The sequence below is a fragment of the Triticum urartu genome, chromosome 2A, assembly GCF_056163025.1.
Source record: "Triticum urartu cultivar PI428250 chromosome 2A, HENAU_Tu73, whole genome shotgun sequence".
Classification (NCBI taxonomy): domain Eukaryota; kingdom Viridiplantae; phylum Streptophyta; class Magnoliopsida; order Poales; family Poaceae; genus Triticum; species Triticum urartu.
The window spans coordinates 694,976,808-694,992,615 of record NC_141874.1 but is presented as its reverse complement, the minus strand read 5'-3'; the positions used below and the strand labels follow the sequence as shown (position 1 = coordinate 694,992,615).

At 44.4% G+C, this 15,808-nt stretch overlaps 1 protein-coding gene across 5 annotated transcripts; it reads left to right on the top strand.

Moving 5' to 3' along the window:
- Positions 1 to 9,437: 9,437 nt before the first annotated feature.
- LOC147986846 (MADS-box transcription factor 30-like) lies at positions 9,438 to 12,947 on the top strand. Of its 5 annotated transcripts, none has more exons than XM_087544973.1 (7): positions 10,138 to 10,278; positions 10,544 to 10,729; positions 10,833 to 10,997; positions 11,103 to 11,144; positions 11,253 to 11,294; positions 11,813 to 11,913; positions 12,660 to 12,947. In XM_087544973.1, the coding sequence occupies exons 2-6, from the start codon at positions 10,727 to 10,729 to the stop codon at positions 11,861 to 11,863; spliced, it is 303 nt and encodes a 100-aa protein (XP_087401099.1). In that variant the 5' UTR covers positions 10,138 to 10,278; positions 10,544 to 10,726; the 3' UTR covers positions 11,864 to 11,913; positions 12,660 to 12,947. The 5 variants fall into 5 exon arrangements, with proteins under 5 accessions (XP_087401098.1, XP_087401097.1, XP_087401099.1 ...); XM_087544974.1 differs by having other exon boundaries at positions 10,544 to 10,740; XM_087544972.1 differs by lacking the exon at positions 10,544 to 10,729 and having other exon boundaries at positions 9,438 to 10,278; positions 11,253 to 11,340.
- The last annotated feature ends 2,861 nt before the right edge of the window (positions 12,948 to 15,808 follow it).

Sequence of the window (15,808 nt, the reverse complement as noted above, 5' to 3'; positions counted from 1 at the left end):
ACAACAAAGTAGAGGACGTCTAACTTGTTTTTGCAGGGCATGTTGTGATGTGATATGGTCAAGACATGATGCTATATTTTATTGTATGAGATGATCATGTTTTGTAACCGAGTTATCGGCAACTGGCAGGAGCCATATGGTTGTCGCTTTATTGTATGCAATGCAATCACACTGTAATGCTTTACTTTATCACTAAGCGGTAGCGATAGTCGTGGAAGCATAATTGGCGAGACGACAACGATGCTACGATGGAGATCAAGGTGTCGCGCCGGTGACGATGGTGATCATGACGGTACTTCAGAGATGGAGATCACAAGTACAAGATGATGATGGCCATATCATATCACTTATATTGATTGCATGTGATGTTTATCTTTTATGCATCTTATCTTGCTTTGATTGACGGTAGCATTATAAGATGATCTCTCACTAAATTTCAAGATAAAAGTGTTCTCCCTGAGTATGCACCATTGCCAAAGTTCGTCGTGCCCAGACACCACGTGATGATCGGGTGTGATAAGCTCTACGTCCATCTACAATGGGTGCAAGCCAGTTTTGCACACGCAGAATACTCAGGTTAAACTTGACGAGCCTAGCATATGCAGATATGGCCTCGGAACACTGAGACCGAAAGGTCAAGCGTGAATCATATAGTAGATATGATCAACATATTGATGTTCACCATTGAAAGCTACTCCATTTCACGTGATGATCGGTTATGGTTTAGTTGATTTGGATCACGTGATCACTTAGAACATTAAAGGGATGTCTTTCTAAGTGGGAGTTCTTAAGTAATATGATTAATTGAACTTTAATTTATCATGAACTTAGTCCTGATAGTATTTGCATATCTATGTTGTAGATCAATAGCTCGCGTTATTGCTTCCCTATGTTTTATATGTGTTCCTAGAGAAAACTAAGTTGAAAGATGATAGTAGCAATGATGCAGACTGGGTCCGAGATCTGAGGTTTATCCTCATTGCTGCACAGAAGAATTATGTCCTGGATGCACCGCTAGGTGACTAACCTATTGCAGGAGCAGATGCAGACGTTATGAACGTTTGGCTAGCTCAATATGATGACTACTTGATAGTTTAAGTGCACCATGCTTAACAGCTTAGAATCGGGACTTCAAAGACGTTTTGAACGTCATGGACCATATGAGATGTTCCAGGAGTTGAAGTTAATATTTCAAGTAAATACCCGAGTTGAGAGATATGAAGTGTCCAACAAGTTCTATAGCTAAAAAGATGGAGGAGAATAGCTCAAGCAGTGAGCATGTGCTCAGATTGTCTAGGTACTACAATCGCTTGAATCAAGTGGGAGTTAATCTTCCAGATAAAATAGTGATTGACAGAATTCTCTAGTCACCATCACCAAGTTAGTAGAACTTCGTGATGAACTATAATATGCAAGGGATAACGGAAACGATTCACAAGCTCTTCGTAATGCTGAAATCAACGAAGGTAGAAATCAAGAAAAATATCAAGTGTTGATGGTAGACAAGACCACTAGTTTCAAGAAAAGGGCAAAGGGAAGAAGGGGAACTTCAAGAAGAACGGCAAGCAAGTTGCTGCTCAAGTGAAGAAGCCCAACTCTGGTCCTAAGCCTGAGACTAAGTGCTTCTAATGCAAAGGGACTGGTCACTGGAAGCGGAACTGCCCCAAGTATTTGGCAGATAAGAAGGATGGCAAAGTGAACAAAGGTATATTTGATATATAGATTATTGATGTGTATTTTACTAGTGTTCGTAGCAACCCCTTGGTATTTGATATTGGTTCAGTTGCTAAGAGTAGTAACTCGAAACGGGAGTTGCAGAATGAACAGAGACTAGTTAAGGGTGATGTGACGATGTGTGTTGGAAGTGGTTCCAAGATTGATATGATCATCATCGCATACTCCCTATACTTTCGGGATTAGTGTTGAACCTAAATAAATGTTATTTGGTGTTTGCGTTGAGCATAAATATGATTGGATCATGTTTATTGCAATACGGTTATTCATGTAAGTTAGAGAATAATTGTTATTCTATTTACATGAATAAAACCTTCTATGGTCATACACCCAATGAAAATGGTTTGTTGGATCTCGATCGTGGTGATACACATTTTCATAATATTGAAGCCAAAAGATGCAAAGTTAATAATGATAGTGCAACTTATTTGTGGCACTGCCGTTTAGGTCATATTGGTGTAAAGCGCATGAAGAAAATCCATGCTGATGGGCTTTTGGAATCACTTGATTATGAATCAGTTGATGCTTGCGAACCATGCCTCATGCGCAAGATGACTAAGACTCCTTCTCCGGAACAATGGAGCAAGCAACAGATTTGTTGGAAATCATACATACTGATGTATGTGGTCCGATGAATATTGAGGCTAGCGGCAGGTATCATTATTTTCTAATCTTCACAGATGATTTGAGCAGATATGAGTATATCTACTTGATGAAACACAAGTCTGAAATATTTGAAAAGTTCAAAGAATTTCAGTGTGAAGTGGATAATCATCGTAACAAAAATAAAAGTTTCTACGATATGATCACAGAAGTAAAATATTTGAGTTACGAGTTTGGCCTTCAGTCCAAACAATGTGAAATAGTTTCACTACTCACGCCACCTGGAACACCACAGTGTAATGGTGTGTCCGAACGTCGTAACCATGCTTTATTAGATATGGTGCGATCTTGATGTCTCTTATCGATTACTATCGATTTGGGGTTATGCATTAGAGACAGCTACATTCACGTTAAATAGGGCACCATCTAAATCCGTTGAGACGACACCGTATAAACTGTGGTTTGGCGAGAAACCTAAGCTGCCATTTCTTAAAGTTTGGGACTGCGATGCTTATGTGAAAAGGTTTCAACATAATAAGCTCGAACCCAAATCGGAGAAGTAAATCTTCATAGGATACCCAAAAGAAAATGTTGGGTACACCTTCTATCACATATCCAAAGGCAAGATATTCATTGCTGAGAATGGATCCTTTCTAGAGAAGGAGTTTCTCTCGAAAGAAGTGAGTGGGAGGAAAGTGGAACTTGATAAGGTAATTGTACCTTCTCCCTTATTGGAAAGTAATTCATCACAGAAATCTGTTCCTGTGACTACTACACCAATTAGTGAGGAAGCTAATGATGATGATCATGTAACTTCAGATCAAGTTACTACTGAACCTCGTAGGTAAACCAGAGTGAGATCCGCACCAGAGTGGTACGGTAATCCTGTTCTGGAGGTCATGTTACTTGACCATGACAAACCTACGAACTATGAGGAAGCGATGATGAGCCCAGATTCCGCGAAATGGCTTGAGGCCATGAAATCTGAGATGGGATCCATGTATGAGAACAAAGTGTGGACTTTGGTTGAATTGTCCGTTGATCGGCAAGACATAGAAAATAAATGGATCTTCAAGAGGAAGACAGACGCTGATAGTAGTGTTACTATCTACAAAGCTAGACTTATCGAAAAAGGTTTTGACAGAGTTCAAGGTGTTGACTACGATGAGAATTGCTCACTCGTATCTATGCTTAAAGTATGTCCGAATCATGTTAGCAATTGCCGCATTTTATGAAATCTGGCAAATGGATAAACAAAACTGCAGTACTTAATGGATTTATTAAAGAATAGTTGTATATGATGCAACCAGAAGGTTTTGTCAATCCTAAAGGTACTAACAAAATATGCAAGCTCCAGCGATCCATCTATGGACTGGTGCAATCATCTTGGAGTTGGAATATATGCTTTGATAAGTTGATCAAAGCATATAGTTTTATGCAGACTTGCGGTGAAGCCTGTATTTACAAGAAAGTGAGTGGGAGCACTACAACATTTCTGATAAGTATATGTGAATGACATATTGTTGATCGGAGATAATGTAGAATTATTTTGCAAAGCATAAAGGAGTGTTTAAAAGGAGTTTTTCAAAGAAAGACCTCGGTGAAGCTGCTTACATATTGAGCATCAAGATCTATAGAGATAGATCAAGACGCTTGATAAGTTTTTCAATGAGTACATACCTTGACAAGATTTTGAAGTAGTTCAAAATGGAACAGTCAAAGAAAGAGTTCTTGCCTGTGTTACAAGGTGTGAAACTGAGTATGACTCAAAACCCGACCACGGCAGAAGATAGAGAGAGAATGAAAGTCATTCCCTATGCCTCAGCCATAGGTTCTATAAAGTATGCCATGCTGTGTACCAGACCTATTGTATATCCTTCCCTGTGTTTGGCAAGGGAGTACAATAGTGATCTAGGAGTAGATCACTGGACATTAGTCAAAATTATCCTTAGTGGAATAAGGATATGTTTCTCGATTATGGAGGTGACAAAAGGTTCGTCGTAAAGGGTTATGTCGATGCAAGTTTTGACACTGATCCAGATGACTCAAAGTCTCAATCTGGATACATATTTAAAGTGGGAGCAATTAGCTAGAGTAGCTCTGTGCAGAGCATTGTTGACATAGAAATTTGCAAAATACATACGGATCTGAATGTAGCAGACCCGTTGACTAAACTTCCCTCACAAGCAAAACATGATCACACCTTACTACTCTTTGGGTATTAATCACATAGCGATGTGAACTAGATTATTGACTCTAGTAAACCCTTTGGGTGTTGGTCACATGAAGATGTGAACTATGGGTGTTAATCACATGGTGATGTGAACTATTGATGTTAAATCACATGGCGATGTGAACTAGATTATTGACTCTAGTGCAAGTGGGAGACTCAAGGAAATATGCCCTAGAGGCAATAATAAAGTTATTATTTATTTCCTTATATCATGATAAATTTTTATTATTCATGCTAGAATTGTATTAACCGGAAACATAATACATGTGTGAATACATAGACAAACAGAAGTGTCACTAGTATGCCTCTACTTGACTAGCTCGTTGATCAAAGATGGTTATGTTTCCTAACCATAGACATGAGTTGTCATTTGATTAACGGGATCACATCATTAGGAGAATGATGTGATTGACTTGACCCATTCCGTTAGCTTAGCACTTGATCGTTTAGTTTGTTGTTATTGCTTTCTTCATAACTTATACATGTTCCTATGACTATGAGATTATGCAACTCCCGTTTACCGGAAGAACACTTTGTGTGCTACCAAACGTCACAACGTAACTGGGTGATTATAAAGGTTCTCTACAGGTGTCTCCGAAGGTACATGTTGGGTTGGCGTATTTCGAGATTAGGATTTGTCACTCCGATTGTCGGAGAGGTATCTCTGGGCCCACTCGGTAATGCACATCACTATAAGCCTTGCAAGCATTGCAACTAATGAGTTAGTTGCAGGATGATGTGTTACTGAACGCGTAAAGAGACTTGCTGGTAACGAGATTGAACTAGGTATTGAGATACAGACGATCGAATCTCGGGCAAGTAACATACCGATGACAAAGGGAACAACGTATGTTGTTATGCGGTTTGACCGATAAAGATCTTCGTAGAATATGTAGGAACCAATATGAGCATCCAGGTTCCGCTATTGGTTATTGACCGGAGACGTGTCTCGATCATGTCTACATAGTTCTCGAACCCGTAGGGTCCGCATGCTTAAAGTTCGGTGACGATCGTAATTAGGGTTTTTGTGTTTTGATGTACCGAAGGTTGTTCAGAGTCCCGAATGTGATCACGGACATGATGAGGAGTCTCGAAATGGTCGAGACATAAAGATTGATATATTGGAAGCCTATATTTGGATATCAGAATCGTTTCGGGTGAAATCGGGATTTTACCGGAGTACCGGGGGGTTACCGGAACCCCCCCGGGGGTTAATGGGCCTACATGGGCCCTAAAGGAGAAGAGGAGGGCCGGCCAGGGCAGGCCGCGCGCCCCCTCCCCCCCTAGTCCGAATAGGACAAGGAAGGGGGGGCGGCGCCCCCCTTTCCTCTTTCCCCCTTCCCCTTTCCTTCTCCAACAAGGCAAGAGGGGGGAGTCCTACTCCCGTACTCCTCCAGGCGCACCCCTAGGGGCCGGCCGCACCTCCCCCTCCCTCCTTTATATACGAGGGCAAGGGGACACCCCATGAGACACAAGTTGATCTTCGTGATCGTTCCTTAGCCGTGTGTGGTGCCCCCTTACACCATATTCCACCTCGGTCATATCGTAGTGGTGCTTAGGCGAAGCCCTGCGACGGTAGAACATCATCACCGTCATCACGCCTTCATGCTGACGAAACTCTCCCTCAACACTTGGCTGGATCGGAGCTCGAGGGACGTCACCGAGTTGAACATGTGCAGAACTCGGAGGTGCCGTACGTTCGGTACTTGGATCGGTCGAATCGGGAAGACGTACGAATACTTCCTCTACGTTGTGCCAACGCTTCCGTTGCCGGTCTACGAGGGTACGTAGACAACACTCTCCCCTCTCGTTGTTATGCATCACCATGATCTTGCGTGTGCGTAGGAATTTTTTTGAAATTACTACGTTCCCCAACACCCAAAGCCTCAATATTTATTTCATTATTCCAAAACATAACCACTACAAGAAATATGTCAACTTATGACCTTCTCTTAGTGACCCCAGCTGAATTGGTCGTAAATTCACGGCCATTTCGCTTGGAAGGGCTCAAACCCTGAAATTGCTTACACCAAATGGTCACAAAGCAGACAAGAGGCGCCAATGACCTTATTTCTACCTGATTACGACCAATATAAATGGTCATGAGGTTGTGAACGTGGATGCATTGGTACTTATTGCTATGACAAGGCGCCACCTCATCAGTTTTGCCTATGTGTCATGTCCATGTGTCAATTTTTGCCCTAGGTTGTAAAGCAACCTATATTTCTGTCATTCCCAAAATTCCCAAAAAAAATGGGCATTCTTTACTATCCAAATCATTGCCTCATGATAATATTCAACTCCATTTGACTGGTAAATCTTCCTCGGCAAATTTCCAAAGTTTTTGTTCAGCTTGAATTGTTGTGAAGGAAGTACTGGCTAGGCATATCCTAATGAGCTGAATTTTTTCCACATCTTCTATATTCCCAAATCATAGCTCTCCACAAAATTTGAGCCCCATCTAACAATACATGTGAGTGTGGCTTCAACATTCATATTTTAGTCCAGTGTGGTACGTTGCAAAGCAAGTGACACCTAGACTCCTCCATTTGAGCTGCAACTTTTCCAAGATAGTGTCCTTAGTAGATGATCATCCTCGGCCAAAACACAGGCCCATTGGCCATGTGCATTTCCCGTACCACTAATCAAACACTTGGGTGATAATTCATGTTTGAGTTCGGTTCAGTCTCCTCGTGAGATTCTTCTATTGCCTTCTTCTTCCCGACACCTATCAGGGGAGTGCCCAACCCACTAGACATGCCTAGGCCGCCCGGAACGCGTGGCAACACCACAGTCACGCGGTGACCACGCGGCGGGCATGCGAGTCTACGCGCTTTGGAGTTGGGGCCCTGGGCCACCATCCAAACCTCAATGTATCGCAACCAAACCATGTATTTCTGATTAAATAGATACTTTTCTACCTAGAAATAATTTTTTTAAAAATAAAGAGTAAACTATGAGGCGGCTGCAGTTCAAATTTGTCCTGCTTCCTACTGAATCAGCAGAAATTTGTCTTTTTCACCAGAGGTGGATAAAAACTTTTAGCACCCAACCATTTTGTCAATTGTGCATTAAACATGGCCTAGTATTTTATAAAATTTATTTGGTCCAATTTTGCAACAAATATATGGTAGGTCCTTCACAAAAAAACTCATTTTAGGCACTCGAAAAATGGAGATTTGATTTTTCGTCCAAAGAAAATGAAAACTCCCTTAGGCAACATTATTTGACATTCCAATATGCACCCTTGTGCACAATATGAGATCATTTGAACAAACTATGCCATGAATGTGGCCATAAGATTGATCATTTCGCTTGAAAGCCATGAATCTCCACACGTTATAGCTCGTTTCTGAGAACACTTTTTAAAAATAATTGCCATATTACAAGTTTGTTATTTTTCCTGGGAATTTGGCCACATATAATGACACAATGCGAAGGTTTCCCAATTTTTTGATTTTTTTTGAATTTTGTATGCCCGTTTCAAAATGCGGTCAAAACGGCGGGAATGACCGTTTCTAGCTAGTGGTTGAATCTTGATTTTTTTTGGTGTTTCTTGATTAAATAGATACTTATGTACCTAGAAATGATTTTTGGAAAAAATAAATAGCAAACTATGAGGCAACTGCAGTTCAAATTTGACCCGCTTCTAGCCGAATCGATGGGAATTTGTCTTTTTTACGAGAGGTGGATCAAAAATTTTTACACCCAACCATTTGGTCAATTGTGCATTAAATATGTTCTAGTATTTAGAAAATTGATTTGGTCCAATTTTGCAACAAATTTATTATAGGTCCTTCACAAAAAAACTTATTTTGGGCACTCGAAAAATGGAAAATTGATTTTTTGTGCAAAGGAAATAAAAACTCCTCAGGCAACATTGTTTGCCATTCCAAGATGAACCATTGTGCACAATATGAGATCATTTTAACAAACTATGCCAGGAATGTGACCATAAGGTTGATCATTTGGCTTGAAAGTCATTGATCTCCACACATGATAGCTCGTTTCTGAGAACACTTTTTTAAAATAATTATCGTATTACAAGTTTATTGTTTTTCCTGGTAACTTGGCCACATATAATGACACAATGCAAAGCTTTTTCAATTTTTTGTTTTTTTTGAAAATTTTATGCCCGTTTCGAAATACGGTCAAAACGGCGGGCTTAATCGTTCCTAACTAGTGGTTGAATCTTGGAAAACTTTTGGTGTTTTTCTAATTGAATAGATACTTTTGTACCTAAAAATAATTTTTGGAAAAAATAAAGAGCAAACTATGAGGCAGCTGCAGTTCAAATTTGACCCGCTTCCAGCTGAATCGGTAGAAATTTGTCTTTTTCACGAGAGGTGGATAAAAGCTTTTGACACCCAACCATTTGGTAAATTGTGCATTAAATATGACCTACTATTTTAGAAAATTGATTTGGTACAAATTTACAACAAATATATGGTATATCCTTCACAAAAAAACTCATTTTAGGCACTCGGAAAATGGAAAATGATTTTTTCATTCAAAGAAAATGAAAACTCCCTTTATCAATATTGTTTGCAAATCCAAGATGTAAAATTGTGCAAAATATAATACCATTTGAACAAATATTTGATAGGACTTTCACAAAAAACTCATTTTGAGCATTGAAAAATGGAATGAAATTTTTATCTTGAATCGATCACGACCAATTTATATGGTCATAAAGTCATCAAATGATTTGCTGCGTTCTGATTAGTCCATGGGCATATCACGCGGATCATGCATCAACAGCCGTCGGATGTTTCCGGATCCAACAGCAGCCCTCGTCCCCTCACCCTCTCACCCAACCGCAGCCCAACTACCCAAACCCTAACTCAGATCCCCTCCTCTCTCTCCCGATCCACTCCCGCCGCCGCCGTCTCTCCCCCGCCCCCAAATCCACCCTCACGCCGCCGCCGTCCCCCGCACCCCCGCCCCTCCCCAGAGTTTCTCGATCCAGCACCGCCCTCTTCACGCCCTCGCCGCCACCACTGACGGCGCCCGACCCTCCCCTCGATCTCAGATCGCATCGAGCTCCCCCCTCTCCCTCCCACTTCTCGAAGCTCCCGCGTCCCACCGTCGAACTCGGGCAGCCGAGCGGCAGGGGCGTCCCCGGCGCCGTCGATCCCGGCCATGGCCTGCAGCCAGTGGGCGCAAGTCCAGTGGCCCGACCGCCAGCCCCCACGCGCGAGCCTCGCGGAATCGACCCCCCTCCGTCCGCGACATGCTGCGGTGGAGAGTTCCCCTTCCCCGTGGCAGCAGGTGCTGGTGGCGGTTGCGCCGCGACGCTCGTCTCCCGGCCTGCTCCGACGCGGCGCAGACCTTGCCGGAGCCGCCGCGGGACGAGACGCCGAGCTCGAGCTCGGAAGCGTCAGAGCCACCGATTCCTGAAGACCCGAGGCTGGAGGAGATCCGATCGGAGCTGCTTGATTCCCCGACGATGCTGGAGCAGTGGTGTTGTCCAGCCCGGAGTCCTCCGCATTCGTGGTCCGCCTGCTCGTCGAGGGGGACAAGCACGGGCACATACGCCAGAGCGTGCTCGGCGGGTTCGTGCACCACGCGCACGGGATCATGGGGAACAGGCAGGAGCATGCGGTGTTCCAAGCGCTGCTGCGCTTCTCCCAGTGGCGGCACCAGGAGCTCAGCCGCATCATGGACGCCGCTGTGGAGCCCAACCTCGTCTCGAGGACCAACGACGGGTACGTTCACCGACCAATGAATCCCCTTCTATTTCAGTGCTCCCTCCCGGTTTGATCAGAAGTAATTTACCAATTACCATTGTGATTCGCATGTCCAAATTACTCTACCGTGTATTTATAGAATTACTCTATGGTAGAATAAACGTTGGCATGCCATCAGACTTCAGACCTAGCTACAGTATTGGGAAGGGTGCTCTCCTTGTGTTCGGTGACCACTTGTCAGACGATGCTTTTGATTTACCTCTGACTGTAATCCTGCTGTTAGATTCAGCTGCTCCTATGCCCACCTGCGATTGGGTCTAATGCAAGCACACACAGCCTCAAGTTAAACAAGTACCAGTCGCCGGCATTCAATATCTACACTACATGCATAGTCATATAGTGCTGAGACTTGTACATGATGCATAAAGTTGGAGTGACTTAATCGAGCGCTACGAGGGCATAAATCATGGTGAATATCTGGTTAATACACAAACACATCTACTCATAGTACTAGTTATTTTACACTCAGAGTTAACTGCATTCTGATTCATCTGTATGATTCTTGCACACAGAAACTGTTGGCGGATATCGCAATGTTGAGGCATGAGCGTGACCACCTGGAGGCCAGCGTGAGGAGGCAGACAGGAGAAGACCTGCCGTTCGGTGCAACCGCGGTAGAGCTCCGCGGTCTGGAGCACAAGCTAGAGTGCGCGCTGGGTAAAGTCCGTGAAACGAAGGTATGCGTGCTGTTACAACACCCTGCACTGCACAATATTCACCTCGGCTCACATGCCACTCTCAGTACAGGATAATCAATGGTTACTTGACTTTCTTATCTGCAGGATAAACTGATGGAGGAGCAGCTGGACGAATCACACCACAGGGTAAGTAGCTGTAAACCTAAGGGAAATAGAATGATTTAAGATGCAGACAAGCAGTTGTGAACTTGGATTGATCGTGCATATGGCTCTGTTGGCGTGTGATGCATGCAGGTGCACATCCTGGAGGAGCAGAACAGCTTCCTTGGCCACATGGTATGGTAGGAGTGATTTGCATCGCTACGTCCCTGCGTGCCATAGAGTAATTAATATCTCTCTATGTGTATTGTGATCCGCATGTCCAAATTAATTACCATTGTGGTCAAGACTTAAGACAGCTAGAGTACCATAGAGTAATTCTACAAATACACTGTATATAAGTGAATACATTTCTGCTTGTAAGAGGGTGTTTGGTTAGACGGTAAACTTGCTGTGCAAATATTGGTATGAATCTGCGATGGTAAAACATGTTATCCTACTCCATGATGTTGTATCATTTGTATGATTTGCAAATACTCCTGGACATTAGCTCCCATGATGTTGCATTAGGTATAATCTGTAATGCTAAAAGAGGAGTATAAACTGGAGTAATTTTTTCAGCAATTATCTTTGTTTTCTTTTGGGCTCCCATCATGTTGCATTAGCTACAGCCGAGTACTTCTCTTATGATGCCTGTAGGAGTATTTAAAACAGAGGAATTGAAATGTTACTAATTTTTTCTTCTTCCCAAACAGATTTTGAAGGTATTGAAGCACAACCTTTGTACCCAACCTGCAAAATGCTAGTATAAGATTCTTAGATAAGGAGGCGCTCAAACAATTTCAACTACAAGCAGGTTCGCGGATCCTTCTGTGTCCCCCTTTTCTCTGGTTTATGATTCCCAACATTTCCTACCTCCCATTGGCGATGCCCGGCTCTGCTCGGGTTCCTGGGAAGTCGTGCCAATTTGATGTCATGTGATGCTGCTGATAAGTCTGAAATTTTGCGTGCCCAAAATCTAGGCGTCCCAGTTTCGTTGTAGCTACGCTTCTGGTTGTTGCGGGAAAATGCTTGCTTCTGGGTGTGAGACAATGGTCTTGCGGTCTTAATTTTTTGATCCAGTCGATTAGGGTCAGATGCCATGCCATGTTGTGATGTTTGCTTATTAGGTCTGTGTATTGATTTGTTCTTGCTAGATGTGCAACAACGAATTACGAGATACGATACTGATTCCTTTCTTGTTCAATGTAAATTTATTACATAAACATGTGGAGGGCACTGTAACTTTAGCAGAGTTGGTCATATGGTACTGATTCCTTTCTTGTTCAATGTAAATTTAGTATGAGGAGAGTTGGTGATAAACACTTACGAGTTCATGAATAACTAAGCAACTGTCATGCTGAAAAAACACTTCCTGCTGTAGATTATTAATCCATGAGTATATTACGACTCCATATACGGCAACCACATGCAGACTTGCTCTAGATCTTCTTAATTTCCATGCATGTTTCTTTCTGGACTTAATCTTACTAAATAGCACCCAGTCACTTGCTGCTGTTGTTATTCACACTATATCCTCGCTGTTCTGTTTTTTGTTGGCAGATATTTTTCCTAAATTCAAGACGAAAGAAGATGTTCAAAGAAGCGCCAAGACATTTTTGTATAGCAAGTTATGTAATAATAGTTGGGTTATCTGGGCATTGTGAACTCCAGAATTTCATATATCTTCTCTCTGTTTTTGAATGAAATGTTGTATGTTTTAGAATTACAATCTTTGTTTCATATGAAATAGTAATTATGTATGTGATTTGAAAATGCGTGCAATGGAAACATGACTCATGTGACCCACTTATAAAAATAATTTGAGTGCATTTGAAATTTTGATTATGATATTCGGGACCAACCTGACTAGTGGGGCCATCACCAAAATAAAATGGTGAAAAATAAAAGATCATACACTCTAAAGGCCGCACCCAGAAAAAAAAGGCTGAATTGTTGGGCTAGGCCCATGTAGCAAGCGAAAATTAATAGAAAAATATATTAAAAAGGCTGAATTAATGGGCTCGGCCCATGTAGAACGTCGAATTGGACCGGGCTGAATTTTATCCATGTCAGCTTCAGCACGATGTGTGGAGCGGCGGACTCCTGGAGGCATGCCTTACTTGATTGCACGATGGCGAGAAGTACCTGGGCCTTGGCACCTGACTCCTTGGTGGCGCAGATGAGCACCTGTGACTACCCAAGCGCCAAAGCATGGTTGTTCACTATGGCAAATTCGTTATCACATACGGACTTCACAAGGGTCGGTGTTACTTTGTGGGCGATTTGGAGCTCCAGGAGAAAGTTGATTCATGAAGGGGTGCACCAAACACCATACTCAACTAATGCATTCGTGGTTTCTTTCATCAAAGATCTCCAGGTCCTAGCTCAATCACATGGAAGCCCTAAAGCTAAGCAGTCGCGCTTGAGCCAGTGGGTGCCACCCCGGGAGGGAACCTGCAAGATCAATGTCGACGCTGCGTTGATGACAAACAGACCGATCGGCGCGGTTTCAGCGGTGTGTAGGGACCGGCATGGAGTATTCTTGGGCGTGTCCACGATTACCTTCCAGGGTTTGGACGATCCCACGACGCTTGAGGCCTTGGCAGTTCGGGAGTCACTCGCTTTAGCGGACGACCTCTACGAGCACAGGATCTCGGTGGCCTCGGACTGCAAAAATGTTATTGATGATATCAGACAGGGGAGTGCAGCGGCCTATGGTGCTATCATTAGGGAGATTGTAGACCGTTCCAAGTTTTTTGCTATTTGTTTTTTTAGCCATGAATTTAGGAGCTCGAATGTCGAGGCTCACAATTTAGCGAAGCATGCTCTCTCACTTGGGGTCGGCCGCCGTGTGTGGTTAGGCAACCCGGTGATCTTTCTTTCGTCCCTGTAAACATTGTGACGAGTTAAATAAAAACTTCGGGAGATTGTCTCAAAAAAAAGCTTGACACGCTGGATGCCTACGTGGCCTGGGGAGGTTGCTAGTGACCAAAAATTTGATCGTGGAACCAACGACCTTTTACATATCGCAAAGAAGGTCACTAATTTCAGTTTACGACCGCCAGCTTTTGACCATCTGTTTTTCGTCACAAAAAGGTCGCAAATGAAAAACTATGACCTTTTGGAGACCAATAGTGAGGGTCACAAGTTGACATATTTCTTGTAGTGAACAAGCCCGCCACTCCTGCCAGTGACTTCCACATAGAAAGAACAATCATAACCTAAACTGCTAGCAAGATTTTCAGCTCTATCTCTACCAATTTGAGTTTCAATAACACATAGCAGTCTAGGGGCAAACTTTTGTGAAAGATCGCGTAACTCTTGAACTGTCGGGGCGTTGCCTAACTCTCGACAGTTCCAACATAGCAGATTCATTGGGACCGGCGGTCCTCCGCCGAGGAGGCCGCCAATCGTCCATCGTTGCTTTTTCCTCCGGGAAGGTGTTTCTTCACGTTGTTGCTGATGTTCTTCTCCTGGGCCGAATTCTCTATCGTCAGCGCCACTCTGGACCTCTTGGGATCCTGCTTGGGTGGAGGGCTAGGTGGTACTATGCCTCCCCCTTTCGCCTCCTCAATGGGAACAAGCTCCATCCCCGTAACTGCCTGCGCGACAACCTCTTCGGAGCCGTGCTTCCTATTCAGATCAGCATCACTCATATCAACATCCTCCTTCCTCTTTTTAACAGGCCCCTCTGCCGCAACAACTTGGGGCTAGTTCTTTGCCTTATTGCTGTCGCGGCGTCTCATTCCCCAAGCAGTACTTGCTGGAGCCCTCAAGTTCTTATATATGAGTGCTGAGGGGGGTGAACTCCATCCCCATGTTCTTTGAATTTATGTCCCATCATCCCACACACTTGGCACCAGTCTGGCAAGCGCTCATACTTGACTGCAAATATTTCTTGCTCACCACCATGGGCAAGCGATGTTGCCTTCTTCAGAGGATTACGGACATCAAGATGAACTCTCACCCTATAGAAATTCCCTTCGAAATCAAAGGACGAGGGTTCTGAATCCACAAACTCACCGAATTTTGAGGCTAAGGGCATCTCCAGCCGCGCCCCCAACAGGCCCTCCCCAGGCGATTTTGCCGCGCCGGCGCCAAAAAAACAGCCCAGTCGCGCCCCCAGAAGCCCGTTTTTCACCGGCTCGGGCCAAAACTGGTGCCGGCGGACCCAGGCAGAACCCGTCGCCCTGGGGGACGCTTGGGGAGCCGGCACAAGCGGAAAAGGCGCGTGGGCCTGCCCTGGCGGCGACCCGAGGGCCTTTTCCCGCCGCTTCTTGACGTTTTCCCTCGCATCTCTTACGCTCGCTCGCCTTCCTCCCGCCATTCCCTCCCTTTCTCCCGCCAAACCCCCTCCAGCTCGCCTTCCAGTCGCCGCCATGCCGCCGAAGAAGTACGCCATGCCGCGCGCAGCGGCAACCACGACTGGCACCGTGGCCCAGCCGAAGCAGAGGAAGCCGAGGGCGCCGCCATCGAAGCCACCGGGCATGTCGAGCGCCGAGTGGAGGGTGGAAGTTCAGCGACGCGACACAGTCACCACCGACCGGCGGAACACGGCCATTGCCAAGAAGGCCCGCGACAACGCGACGCGTGCGGCGGCGTCTTCCGCATCGGTCGACCACGCGGGGATGATGAATCCACCCATCGCCATCCACGCCCAGTACGCGCCCTGGGGACAGCAAGGCGTCGGATCTCCATGGGGATCGTCG

Excerpts from the sequence above, each read along its gene's own strand:
- LOC147986846 (XM_087544973.1), top strand. Across the intron at positions 10,998-11,102 it reads GTAAAGTCCGTGAAACGAAG|GATAAACTGATGGAGGAGCA; the intron begins GTATGCGTGCTG and ends TCTTATCTGCAG. Across the intron at positions 11,295-11,812 it reads ACAGCTTCCTTGGCCACATG|ATTTTGAAGGTATTGAAGCA; the intron begins GTATGGTAGGAG and ends CTTCCCAAACAG.